The 14,985-nt window shown below is 32.2% G+C and overlaps 3 protein-coding genes across 4 annotated transcripts in view; all 3 read right to left on the bottom strand.

The window, feature by feature from the left end:
- LOC115957659 (phospholipase D gamma 1-like) overlaps positions 1-14,985 on the bottom strand; it is a 33,815-nt gene that overhangs the window by 16,050 nt on the left and 2,780 nt on the right. The window lies entirely within an intron of this gene.
- LOC115955379 (sugar transporter ERD6-like 5) lies at positions 3,735-10,654 on the bottom strand. The gene is made up of 12 exons (XM_031073489.1): positions 10,469-10,654; positions 8,481-8,543; positions 6,618-6,707; positions 6,454-6,513; positions 4,990-5,055; positions 4,841-4,906; positions 4,689-4,764; positions 4,543-4,607; positions 4,217-4,309; positions 4,054-4,134; positions 3,886-3,970; positions 3,735-3,796 (listed from the first exon to the last, which is right to left on the bottom strand). Exons 1-12 carry the CDS (start codon positions 10,652-10,654, stop codon positions 3,735-3,737), a joined length of 993 nt encoding a protein of 330 aa, XP_030929349.1.
- Positions 13,548-14,983, bottom strand: LOC115955381 (sugar transporter ERD6-like 11; the record flags this gene model as incomplete). Its single annotated transcript, XM_031073493.1, has 5 exons — positions 13,548-14,213; positions 14,301-14,415; positions 14,535-14,594; positions 14,809-14,862; positions 14,957-14,983. Coding segments are annotated over 5 exons (381 nt in total), but the record flags the coding sequence as incomplete, so codon positions are not given.

Consider the following 14,985-nt stretch of genomic DNA (forward strand, 5'->3'; position numbering starts at 1 on the left):
TTGAATTAGGCCATAATTAGGAAGTTGATACAATGTTAAATATTTACATAGTTCTGTCAAAATATGGGGAATTCAACATAGATTTGTGTAAACATCACTTTTCAACATTGGACTAATTACTTGGAGCTCGTCTAGTTGTGCATTCAGAAAAGAGATTTAGAATTCTTTCTGTAAAAAAAAAAAAGACACTGTCTGGTTAGAGTTTTTTAAGTCTGACAAAACTCTTCTGTAGTCTTTTATGAAGCAAGAGTCGAAATTTGGAGTTTTAAGGTGGGGACTTTAGAACTAATGTTAAAGTTGTATTCAGTATTCACAATTTATTAAACTCTCAAAAACTCTAAACAAATTTTCAGTTAAAACTCTTTATCCCATAAACTCTACTACTAGAAACTCCATGTCTACAACTACAAGTGACAACAATATTATTGCAATACCACCAGAAACACTCATACTTTTTAACTTTGCTATTGTTTGATACAAAGATAACGTACTAAAATGAAGGGAAGGGGCTAGAAATAGAGTCCAAGCCTACTCCACCCACAAGACCACACCAGCTAGCTCTATTTTGGGGAGCCATATGATTCTAGGCATACATGGGTTGGCAGATTTTTTTTTGGAGAAACATGGGTTGGCAGATAATTATTAATAATGGCCTTTTTCTACTTTTTAGCCACTATCCATAGACATTCTTTTTCGTGTTTCATGCGCATCCGTAAGCTTTCATTCCAAGGGAAACTTTGCACGTTATGTTGGTGGATAAGCAAACACAAGCACAAACTCGAATCCTCATTTGTGGACAATTTTTCTGTGTGTTTCTGAGTGAGCTGTGCTGTGATCCAATGTTCATGTCATCACTTTTAGTGTCCATTTCAAGTCTGCCAGACTGCCACTTCTAGAGCCAGTTTAGTGGAACTCGATTTTCACGTAAAATATTTTATTTTAAAATACCATGTCATTCATGTGAGCGCTTATCTACTTGAAACTTGAGTTTACTAAACTTGATTTTCACTTGGAGTTGCAAACTTGAGTTCTAAAAATGGCTACATAACTAAATAATTTTGGTAATAGACTTTTCAGTAATTTTCTTTTATAGCAAAAACTGAATATTTGGCAAAAAATACCCATATATATTGGTGCTAATAAATGCTACATTTACCGCATAGCAATTGCAGACAGTGACACCATCTGAAGATTGTGGAACAATGTGTTTGTCATCTTAGGAATACATCAAATCCGAGTTTTAGATCCCATTTTCAATGCTTTGCATAAATTGCGAAATATGCCTAACTATTACATTAATGTTTGGCACACAGTGTAAACTACGCCATTAGACATTAGGGATTAGCCATTAGCTTGGCCAACCCGTTCTTTTCTTTTCTCTGTCTCTTACTCTGGTGGTCCAACTCTTTTATAAAATATTGTAGGCAGAAACCACATTTTAGTCCCTACATTTTCAGGCTATTTCTATTTTAGTCTCTATATTTTATTTTTATCACTTTTAATCCTTATCTTGAAAAACGCTTCCCGTTTTAGTCTCTGCCGTTACATCAAAAATAGAGAAAGTTAACGTGACAAACAGTAAGAATAAATAATACTAAATTAATGTTCCCGTTGCCTAAATTAATAATAAAAGATATTTTTTGACATTAAAAAATGTCATGTAACATCTAAATTAAAAACAGAATTAAAAACTAAAAATCATATAAATTAAGATTTAAGTGTGTCTTGAATAAGAACAAAAACACAAATCTAGATTTAAGAACACAAACTAAAAAAAAAAAAAACAAAACAAAACCACAGATTGACCACAGATCGCCAACAAACCCCAAAAAAAAACCCGGATCCGGAGAAGCCACCGAATTTTCAACCCGAAGAACACTCTCCGGCGACGGTGATTGACCCACAACAGCACCACTGAAATCCTCAAATGTAGTCACGCTCTCAGTCTCCTCCACCACTGAACCACAATCCTCAACTCCATTACCATCCTTCTTCACCTCCAATCCTCCACCATCATCGACCACTGTAATCTCACACTGATTCTGACTCTCCGATTTCACTCTAGCAAGCCCAATATCCCCAATCTTGGCTTTGAAAAAATGATCCAACAAAATATTACTAGGCTTAATATCCCCATGAATCACAGGGGTATCCAAACTGTGCAAATACTCAAGCCCCTTCGCTATATCAAGAAAGACATCGTATCGCCTCCTCCACTCCAAAAGCTCGACCCTTTTAGTTTTCAAAAGCGCGTTCTGAAGATTCCCATTCGGCATCAACTCATAAACAAGCAGCATACGGTGCCGTTTGCGGTGGGAAGAAAAACCCAGTACGGAAACTAGATAAGGAGACTGGAGCTTGGAAGCAAAGAAGAGCTTGTTGTGAAGTTTCATGCGGGAGACTTGAACCTCGGTCCTTACCCTCACATTCTACAAATACTTATATTTGTGAAGTGACCATAACATTAAAGATGTGCAGTGGTATAAATTAATTTTTTTTAATTTAGATACTAACATAACATTTTTTAATGTCAAAAAATATTTTTTATTATTAATTTAGGCCACATGGACATTAATTTAATATTATTTATTTTTGCCGTTTGCCACGTCAGGTTTCTCCATTTCTGATGCAATGGCAGGGACCAAGACAAGAAACACTTTTCAAGATAGGAATTAAAAGCAATAAAAATAAAATATAAGGACTATTGTAAGCGCTTTTCAGTCTCCATTGATTATTTTTCTTCCCTTCTGCTCTTTTGTAATTCTTTCTCTGAAGCTGTCAATGAGTATTGCGTAATGTGATGGGGTGTTTGGATTCTTGTCCATGAAGCAACTAGCAAGGTGGTCCTGCTCTCAGCCAAATCATAGTGCAAACGGGCACTTAGTAGTACATTATTATTGTACTTTCAAAGTATTATATAATTTTTGAATAGCCTAACCTGGCAACCCCATTTAAAACCCAAATGAGTGTTTGGATGTAGAGATCAATGTATTTGTTGAGATCATAGATAGTGGAGAGGTGGAGGTAGAGTTCGAACCATTGGAGTACCACAAAGGATATTATAACCACTGGACTATTACTTTAATCCGCCAATGTATTTCTATTACTTTATTCATACAACCAAAATCCCAAATCCATATATTCATAGGCAGAAGGGAAAAAATAATAATTCTAAAAGTTTTCATCTATGTGCCCAGGGGCAATGCCGATTAATTAGACCAACCAGAGAATCCCAAATTAATACCCAAATTAGTTTCAGGAATAATGTTAAAAACATTGTAAATCAAAAATAGTACCAATGCTATTGGACATTAGAGGTTCTAAGCCATCACAATGCCACCAAATGGAAAGCAGATTCTTTGTAGCTCAAATGACATCTTTAGGGGTTTTCATCAGAAATGTTTATAGTTCAAAACCCTCCTCCCCGTTGTAACTATTGAATTAAAAAAAAAAAAAAAAATTCAATGTTTGCTTGTTTCATCTCCAATAATTATTTCATTCATCTGATGAAATCCCATTACTTTCTTTCCTTGCCTTTTCTACCCAAAAAAAGGCAGAGTCATCAAATTTGTTCATAAAGAACCTTCCAAAAATGAGATAATCAATCTCCATGAACTGCCTGAGAAACAAAATTTACATGTCATATACACTCAAATAAAATTAACATGACCTTACTCGCAAAAAATTCATGATGGACTGAGGGCTAATTTGCAGCCCTAGGATCTTCTTCGTCCTCAGGTACAATCTTCTGAGTAAATTGAAAAGTTTTGTATAGTCCCAATCTTACTTGAAAAACCTGTCACACAACAACTATTATGTCTTCATTTCTCTATGATTTGTTTCTTTCAACTAACCATAAGAAATTACAATAGTCACATTATTTACCTGCTGACTCAAATATAGAACTTGTATAAAATGCAAACCCATTAAGTCCTCCAAATTCTTGAAATGCCATCAGCCCAACTGCAACCTAAAACAGTTTCAAATTTTCTTGACACCACAAAAGATATTGAAGGAAATAGGCAACACGTAAGAATAATTGATAGTGCTTACTATGATTGAACAAGCATATTTTCCCTGGAATAGGTGCAGAACTCCATCTTCAGATATCCATCGAAAGTTTTCGGTATATTCCTGAAAGACGAGGAAAGCCAATTGCATTACTTGTTTTCAATGTTAGCTGCTCCTTCATGAAGTTTGAACAAAAAAAAATTACAATGATATCAGCTGCTTCTTGAGAAATATCAGCATTTTCTCCCCTAAGGAATTGCAGCCTAACTTCAAACTCTTCTAAACGTCCGCATTTGGCCTGCATGTAATGAGACTCATTACTCATCATATGAATATGCATAGTGATGAAACTCTATTGCTTCATTAATTCCTAAACTAGAATTACATTGTTAAATTTGGTTTTCACTTGTTTTCAGCTTTGACAAGTACCAGGAAAAAGAAGAATAAGCAAAATTTGCTCCCTTCTTGGTTAATGCACCATGTAAAAGCCAACCTGAAAAAGAAATCAAGAATACATTGAACTGGACTCACCAACCATCTAGGAGACTCAGGAATGAAAAATAGGCCAAGCAGATGTGCTAGACACGGAATGATTCCTGAAAAATGAAAATGATGTCACATACAAGCCAAGTTCATGGAGCTTTGTTTTGATTGATTAACAACTATACAAGACCAACCTATTAGAGCCAAGGTGCGCCAATTGACAAGAGAACCAATAAGAAATGTGAGAGCCTTGCCACAACCTATCATCAACTGAAAAGTGGATAATACACAGGCACATAAACGATGAAGCTAACTTCTAATTCAAATCAATGATCAGACCATCTACCTGACTAAGTGATGTAAATGATCCCCTAACATTCTTAGGTGTAATTTCAGCAATATAAACAGGAACCTGTAAAAGAATTTTTAAAAATCATTCTTCATCACTTGGATAAATGATCAAATTTGATGTTCAAACTTTGTAATCATAATTACCACATAAGAAAGAATCCCAATTCCACATCCCACCAAAAATCTTCCAAGGTCAAGCCACCAAGCATCCTGTTAAATCACAAATTTTATGTTATGACCTTTTTTCTACTTTTTAATATCATTCCCTTTTGTTTGATTCCACCTAAACAATTAATTATCCACCATGGTTCCTGACCCAGCCTTCACTTTTTATCTTTAATTATGTCTTTTTATTATTTGATCCTTATATAATCATTACAATCAGATAGCCTGTAAACTGTGAAATTATACCCAAAGGAACAACAAGTATTGCAAATATCCTACTTGGTGACATGTTTTGAAGTATATCTAGAATTTGAGCTTGAAATTCAAACAAACACAATGAATTAAATATGACTTCTTCTAATGTTAAACCCAAAGCTATTCTTCAAAATTGGGGAAAGAATGTAGGCTGCAAATAATCAAACATAAGTGAAAAGAAAAGGTGTTAGAATTGATGTTGGGATTATGAGAGAAAGAGAGAGAGAGTACAAAAATTAACATCCTTTAACTTGGTGGCTGATATCCACAGCAAAAAGCCTTGAGATTCTACGCCTTTACTATATTAAACTATATATTATAATGAGCCCATTGAGATTAACCCTAGGCTAAACATAAAATGACCTAGAGTATAGTACAAGTTAGGCTTGCAATATAAGCATCATAATATAAGTAGTAAGTACAATAATCTGGACAGATATCTCTAGCAACTTCCTTTAAACTCAATGTGAAAGCTTGAAGATATCTTGAATTTGAAATGTGGGATCATGAAGGAAAGTGTGACCATATAGGACCATATTGGACATTGAATGAACCAGGCACGATGTACAATGGAACATGTGAGGTAGTTAATGTTAGTAATGACGGGATGTTGGAGAAAAACTGCATTGGTGGACAAAGGAAAATGGTAGAGGAACAATCACCAGAAGATGGCATATGCAAGAAAAATGACAATGGTATGACAGTCAGTGACAAATAGTGGTTAGAGGACGTCGACACAAATAGCCTGAGGAGAGGAGCACGGCTAGTCAGAAGACACCAACAAAGGAAAGCATCATGGGATTTGAAAGATAATAGCGTACTCATAAGAGTCAAAAGACATTGGTAGGGAACAATGGAATATTTCAAGAATCAAAATATTCTATTAGGATTTAATAGATAATTTAATAATTGGGGGTATTTTCTCGTTTTCAACACTTAAATGGGAAAAATTGTTCAGTTTTTAATTGTGAACTGCCCCAAAAATAAAGAGAAAAAAGGCTTTTTCTCCTAGATATATGAACCCTAAATTAATCATAGAATAAATTTGGTTAATTTAGGCATGTAATACAAAAATTGTAATACTAACACAATAAATTTGGACAGGCGTTTCTAACAAAAATAAAATTTAAATAGAGGAATAGGTCCTAAAAGAAGTGTTAAAATGGAAAAAAGAAAAGCAGATTACACCTTTGCAAATACTATTGCAAGCCACCCGAGGATGCAGAATGTTTCTGAAACTCCCATTGCCTGTTTTACAAGATAAACTAATATTAATTAGTTGAAAATGTTGGTAGATTGTGAAACTGAAAATTTAGAGGTTTCAGAATTATTTAGTGTATGAAATAACTTACACCTTTCCTACCAATGAAATCCGCAATTTTCCCACTAAATACTGCACCTAACATTGCTCCAATTGTCAATATTGAACCAAAAATTGAATACTGCACCATATGTGAAAACAGAAATGAGGAAAAATGAATCTAAATCAAGGAATGAATCAGGCAGAAAAACAAATAACAAAATTGTGCACCTAAACCACTTTTATTAATGAAAAAATCCTTTGTACTAATCAACACATGACTTGCCTTACAATTATGCAAATCGATACAATCTTGTATTAAAAAATAAAGATAAACTATAAATTACCTCCTTATAGATTTCCTTATAACTTCAGTGGATTTAGTACTCATTTGACATCCCATTTTGAAATAGTAAATATAGTTTTTTAACCTCACTTCTTCTTCTTCTTCTTCTTTTTTCTATTAAAAATTTAAAACAGCCTCATTATTTTCATACCACAACTTTTTCAAACAATCCATCTTCAAAAGTTTTAAATAAAATTTTTTTTTTTTTTTAAAGTTGTATGAAATGGTCACCAAGTGTCCTTTTGAGTCAACTAATAGTTCTGAAAGCATGGTTTTAAAAAAAACACAATTGATGAAAATTCATGAGAAGTGTTATTGATGTGAAAAGTTGTAGTGCAAAAACATAATTTTGCTTTAAAAACAACACTTTTTAAAAAAGTATCTCATAACTTCATGGTGTTGACCTAATCAGCTTTTAAGGCCTCATAATCTTGGGTTTGAAACCCTTAGCCTCAAAAGATTTCTTAGCTTGGAAAAAACTTCACTTTACATTTTTTTTTCTTTTTGATAATTCGATAGTTGGGGAAATGAGGATTTAAAAGCTAAACTTTTCTATTAGAAATAGGATAAACTTTCAATTGAGTTACAAGTTTCTTGACAAGAAAAACCATACAGTTGTAATGGGTGTAGGTCTTAAACATACTTGAAGAGCATACCCAAGTTTTAGCTTGGGCTAGCTACTGGCAAATTAAGCCCAACCCATAAAAGAGTTCATGCTCATGACTCATACGACACACCCTACACTATTCAGGTTGATTGCGGCTATTAAGACACTATGGTTTGTTCATCTTCCACACCCACCCACCCCCTCCCCCCCCCCCCAAAAAAAAAACCAAAATTGAAGATTTTAATTTAATTTTTTATTAAATTACTAACTAATGACTCATCTTATTCTTACCTTTCTCTCAAAAAAAAAAAAAAAAAAACTAATCTCAGGCCTTTTTGATCGATCCTCCAAGGCTCATTACCCTCTTAAGATATCAATCTCCAAGTGGTTGACAACATCTATCATGATGCTTTTTTGAACCCCAACTCGTATTTTTCTAATACTATGTTAAAAAAGATACAACATAGCCATGATACCATGTGAAAATCGAGAAAAATAAATAAAATAAATGGAGAGAGAGAGAGAGAGAGAGAGAGAGAGAGAGAGATTGTGTGATTTAGAATAACAACCTGCCTACATCAACAACAAGAAAAAACTTTGATAACTACATATTTATGGTTAAAGATATCAAGGCCAAGTTCTTTGGAATTGAAAGAAGCTCTATTTCTCTTGATTACACACCAAATGGAATTGGACGGATCTTGAGTCTTGACAAGAAATTGAGCATTGATATCTTTAATATGTACAAAATTTTCTAACAATTTCTTATATATATATATATATATATATATAAACAATCACTCAAAAACTGTTTTTTTTTGGCTAAGTGAATCTATCAGTGTGAAATCCAAACATTGAACCACCACAAGATAAATGTGTATAAAGACTAAAGGCATTGTCTATTTAAATACTATTTAGATAATGTAATAAACTGTTTAAATACTACTTTAGTTAAACTTAACCTCCGCTGAAGTAAGGCCAAGGTCATCCTCAATTCCAGATTCGGATGGTGAAGAATATCCCACCTACAAAACAATCAAAAATGATAAATCATTAGCTTGAGTAGGAAAGAACTTCTATAGTAGTATAATACCATGATAAACTATGACTTTTTTCAAATACTAACGTGGTTAGGAAACAATAAATTTATTCGTTTAACCATTATTCTAACACCAAAAACCAAAAACTATTGATTGGAAAATGAATTTCCTTTACCAAATAATGGGTTCATCTTTATAGTACCCATTAAACTAAAATTACAACTTTAATGGGCCAAGAAAGCCTTTTTTTATAATCAGGCCCAGAAAGCCTTTGTAATACTGATAATTTGGATCCTTTGTTGTTAGCTCCACGTTTTGTTAGGGAACTTTGCCAATCTCGTTAGAGCCATTAGTGGGCATGGGTGTGTTGTGGGCCTCGATTGTAGGAGGGAGACAGAGAGAAGAGAGAGGACAGAAAAAGAGAGAGTTAAATTACTAATTTGGTCCTCCAATTATTAGGGGAAGCTCAATCTGGTCCATTAATTATTTTTTTTAGTAATTTAATCCATTAACTTTCAAAATCATTTCAATTTGATCCTTAAATATTCTCTTTGTTTAATTTTTAACAAGAATGAAGCATACAATAAAAGGTTATTGTGGGAAGTGTAAAAGTTACAAAATTAAATCATTTTTAACTATTACTTCTCTTCTTCCTCAAAAAAAAAAAAAAAAAAAAAAAAACACTATTACTTCTCTCCTTTTTTGAAAAACGACTATTACTTCTCTTAAAAGTTAAATAGAGATGAGAATTATGGATGATTTTGACTTGATTTTAAATATTGAAACTCTAAATTGACTTAATTAATAGTTAAGAGTCTAAATTGAACTTTTTTTTTTTTGAGTAAACAAAAAAAAAAAGTTCAATGTATGAAGATTAAATTAGTAATTTAATCAAATAAGGGGAGAGAGAGAGAGAGAGAGAGAAAGAGAGAGAGATCACTAATGGCACAACAATGTATTATTTATTATTTAACATGCTATATATTTGGCCATATACATACACAAAAAATAAATTTTGATTTGAAAAGTAATAAAGATATTAAATTGTCAGGTTTATAATTTAATGATCAAATTCAAAATTTTGAATTTAAGGGATCAAAGCCAAACTTACCTCAAGTGTTTGGAATTGGAAGTATAATTTTCCCATAACAATATTTAAATTTTTTATTCCTGGAAAATATATATAGAATTTCTTAACCCACATAAATATACATAAACTAAGCATTTGGGCCGGACACACCAAAAAAAAAAAAAAAATACATAACAAAATCTAAATACTCAATACCCAAGTTTAAGTATATGTTTAAAAACAGCTTATTTAACTTTTTACTGAAAATATCATAAATAAAAAATAAAAGTTAAATAAAAAAAGAAAGTAACTTACGTGAGACTCGCAAATAGTAGAAAAAATAAATAAAAGTTAATAAGATAAGTAAATAATTCACATGGGATCTACATATAGTAGAAAAATAGTAAGCAATAAGGTGGCTTATAAGTGCATTTCAAACGAGCACTCCGTGTTAAAAAAGCTCAATTAACATATTGTGATATTTCTAATGAAGACGTTCAAGGTCCAAATATTTTACCCAACTATCAAATTTTATATATATATATATATATATATATACCCAAACTTCAACAATGATGGCGATCCCATACCACCAAGGAAGAAGGAACGTTTCCTGGTTCCTGCAATTAACTAGTATAGAGAAACCAAACATACCTAAAGGTACTAAACCAAAAGAAAAGAGACCCCAAACCCAAACTCGAATCGTCCATCAATATGCTTCCCCCATTTTCACCATATGTATGCAATACATTTTACCACTCAACTTATTAATTCAACAAAACCTTTAACTAAAAAAGGATAGTAATAGGTTCATCAAAAAAAGGATAGTAATAGTACTTACTGCACTTCCAAAAGTAAATGATCCACATACGGCCGCTAATGTGCTAAGCACAACAATAGGTGTGGTGGTTGATAAGGATTCACTTAGCTGCATACCACCATGATCACTACTGCTCCATTGATCATTATTATCAAGCTTTTGTTTGAGAAGTAGTGACCCTCTTGTTGTTGCTGCTTCTTCTTCCATGCTTTCTACTAAAATCACTTTCTTATGTGAGATGAAAAGTAAGGGCTATTTCAATGGGATAAATTTGATGAGAGACTGACTGAATCAGCCGGAAGAAGTTGAAAAAAGATTGAGGAAAAGGAAAAAAAATGTATCAAATAGCACCTTATTTCAAAGTGATGAGCAGTTCAGCACCACTATAGAGACTTGTGAGATGAAAAGACTTTTTATGTAAAGAGCATTCCGACATATATGATATAGAAATATCAGCATCAAAGTTTTATAATCTCACACTTACATGAATAGACAGTTGTCAATGAATTTATCAATAAATGGCCTATTTTTCCGGGGGGGTTTGTATTTGGGGTAGATTCCCTTGTCTTCACCGCTAAGAGCCAAAAAAATAAATTAATTAATAAATCTCTACCAAAGTTGTAAAAGTTTGACCCAATAAGAATGATATTAAAAAGAAAAAGGATCAATATACAGGTGATGAGAGAATGGGACCCTAACCCATCATTTTATAAAGTTAATTTCACTGCTTCTCTTGACAATATGCCTCTAGATTAGAAGCTGGAGAGCTCATTGTTAATAACTCTAATTAATTTTGGATCATTGAATCTAATCCAACTTAAATTTAAATAATTTAATCAAAATGCTGCTTTAGTTGTTGTCAAGTATTATAACTATGATTCATTTATTATTAATCTAGGATTTAGTCTGCTATAACTTTTTTATAATAAACATCAAAGGATGTAGTCAAGTGCTCTAATTAATTAATACTCTTCAATAAGTTCGTTGTAATACATAAAATATATATAATACATAAAATATTAGATACGATAAAATTTCAACATATGATATATGCTATATAATGATTGTTTTTTATCATTAAATCAAAACTAATTGATTTTCTATGTAGGCGGGATTTAGACTCTAAATCTCTTATTTAATAACAAGAGAATATATGATATCCTAAATTTTTAAAAAGTCATTAAGGACTCTATTATGGGTATTTGCCTTTAAATCCAAAATATATTAATTTTCTTTGTTTTCTCTTTGCTCTTTATTTTCTACTTCATACTTTCTAACATGGTATGTTATACTCCTTATTTGCTTTGATATATTTATATATATATTTTTTTTAATATGGGATATGCTAAGATCAAAATATTAATGCACAAGTGAGCCTGATGTGGTTTAGAATTGTAAAAAGTGATTGAAAATTCAGATTTATAAACTTTTAAGTAATTGAAATTTTAAGGTTGTACTCATATTAGTACAATACTAATTGTACTTAACATTGACCGCTAGTTGGAACATAATGGAATTTTTTTGAATATCTATCAAACATGTTACAATATATTAGGATATTATATATTAGGCATTATAAAAAGATATTATATATTATTTGGATCTTACAATAAATATGTAGGCTATTATTTTGTAAAATGACAAAATTTAACAACAAACTTTGTCGTAGCCTAAGGTTACAATCCCTACTAAAGAATTTAACAATATTATATATTCTAAAAATCTAACTACTGAATTAAATGTTCTTTATGTTCTTAACCCATATATCAAATTTCATATCAATTGGATGTTATTTACTATTCGATCTATAAATTTATTTTTTATGCATAATTTTAGACTATAAAAACTTGAAATTTAAACATTTAATTGATGACATAGTTATTGATCTTTGATTTTCTAGTAGTTTTACAAGCATGAAGTATACAATAAGAGAATTCAATCCAATAGTAGATTTTTTAAAATTTACATTCAATCAAAAGATATTGAATGGAGTTATAGGCAAGGTTGTCAATTCCGTACCGTACCGGCCGGTACGACCGAAATATACCGTACCGGCCAACAAGCCGATATGCTTGACCCCCTTGTTTCGTACCGGGAAAAATACCAACCGTACCAGTCAATTTCAGGCAATACCGGGCGTACCGGCCAGTATAGAAAAAAGTTTTTTTTTTTTTTAAGTTTTGTAATTTTTGAATTTTTGTTAGGACAGAATGGTAACTTATTTGCATTAACTTATTAATATTATTTGTTTTCTTAGTATGCAATGGTAACTTTTAACCTTTCTATTTTATTTTTTTATTTTTTTCCCTTTTAATTGATACTAAAGTTTAAAACTATGAATAATTAGTTTTGAATTGAGGAAATATTTTAAGGTAAACTTTTATATTTATTATAATATATATATATACAAACACATACATACATATATACATATATAAATATATATATATATATATATATTTATAAATATAAAAAATAGCGGTAAACCCGAAACGGTACGCCGATATTGACCGGTATCCGAAATATATCGTACCGGTGGCCAAACCGGTACGGCCTCCGATACGGTATTGACATCCTTGATTATAGGAGAGGCAAACTCTCCTAAGTGCTAATTGCTATTATTCTAATGCTTAGTTTGTTTGTTTTTTTAAAATTAAAATTAAAAATTGTCCAACCCAACCCACATGGATTGGATTGAGATTTTTTTCAACCACTCATGATGGGTTGAATTGCAAAAGCTCCTTAACCCAACCCTACCCCTAGGCACTCTTGGTTATATATTGTAGTTAAACACAACCCACGGAATCTCTCATCATCGTGATCCTCCTTGAGTGTCACAAACTAGGTTAATGAAGTCTTCCAATAGAGGGAGAAAACAAAAAAGAAAAATTTTTTTTCACAAGTTCATAGTTGTGAAAAAAAAAAAAAAAAAAAAATCCAATTTTCATGTCGGAAATGAAGATCTGAGAACCAATTTTCTACAAACAAAATGGTTAGGTGGCCTGTCAGACTCAAGTCCAACAAAATCATATATGTGTTGGTAATTTATCACAGATCAAAAGTAATGAAAGTGAAAATGAAATCATTAATTAGCCAAGAATTTCTGGGTTGAATTCCATGAATGGATATAGAAAACTCTCATCGACTACACATTAGACTTTAAGGCCCAAGTCAGTGGATGTCTATAGAGACGAAACAGATGAATGAGCTCTATTTCTTGGTTTGAAAATATGTCCGACCTTGAAGCCCAAGTAAACATTATGAGCAAGGCCAGGACACTTCGGTTGGAAATCTCTTTATGGACGATTACATTCTTTTTCATGTGACCCAAGTGAGCTAATTTTTGTTTTCTGATTTCATTTTTACAGTCCATTTTTGCATTCAAGCTTTCATTATAGCACAATTAGTCATACCTCTTTCACCAAACTCAAGTTGGACTTCATTCACCCAACATAAGTTTGAAGGGGCCCATTGCTCTAGCCTTCTTGTATATTTGTATACAATTCAGATCTTGAAGATGACAAGAAGTGTTGGTTGGCCTAAAGGCTATTGTCCTTGTGTGATTGCATTCTCAAAGTTCAAACTTATCAGATTGTGATTATATACATTGATGATGGATGCCATATATCACAAAATTTTTCTTATTGTTGGATATGAGTAAAAGATGCTTGGATTTCTTCAAGTGTACGCCCCTTCGTCTCTGGAATCAGCTTATAAATAAATATAATTCCCATACCACATATGACTGCAAATATGAAGAATGTCCCTGAAATGATTTGCCCAAAACCATCATTAAATTAATTAAAAAAAATAGTGCAGACTATATATATGGTCTAGATGAAGTTTGCATCACCTGCTGAGCTCCACTCAAGTACATAGTTGAAAGCATAAGATACAACCCCAGAACTCATCCAGTTGACCAATGTCACAAGGCTTCCAGCTGAACTCTTTATGTTTATTGGAAACATCTGAGGGGAAAAAAACATTAATTGATTCCAAGCTAATGCATTGCTGAAATGTCACACTCTAGCTTAAATTTGTAATAGCTATGGAGTAGAAAAATGAAGCTTAACAAAGGTGGCCATACCTCAGACATAATGATCCATGGTATTCCTCCCATCCCTAGCTCAAAAGAGCCCAAGTATACCTAATTGCATAATCATATGATCAATACACAACTTGGCAAGCAACACATGAAAACTTTATGCTCATTAACTCAAGTTCTTACTGTGACTTACTCGAGCCAAACTTTTAATTTTTCTTTTTCTTTTTTTGAGAAAAATAGGGGGAAAGTAAAACCTTTCTTCTGGTATTGCAATTTAAAAAAATGAAAAAGTTTCCTTATGGTTAGTTTGCATTACCAACACACCAATAAGCACCAAAATGGGAATGATCTCCTTCCCGATATGAAGATCCTGCTTATGGCATTTCCAACTTTTTAGGATAAAGTAATACTTTAAAATAATTAATCACAGCACAAATATCTATAAAGTCTGCTTAATATTTAACCTGCAAGAAGAATGAGAATCCAGTGAGGA

This window comes from Quercus lobata, chromosome 8, assembly GCF_001633185.2.
Source record: "Quercus lobata isolate SW786 chromosome 8, ValleyOak3.0 Primary Assembly, whole genome shotgun sequence".
Taxonomy (NCBI): Eukaryota; Viridiplantae; Streptophyta; class Magnoliopsida; order Fagales; family Fagaceae; genus Quercus; species Quercus lobata.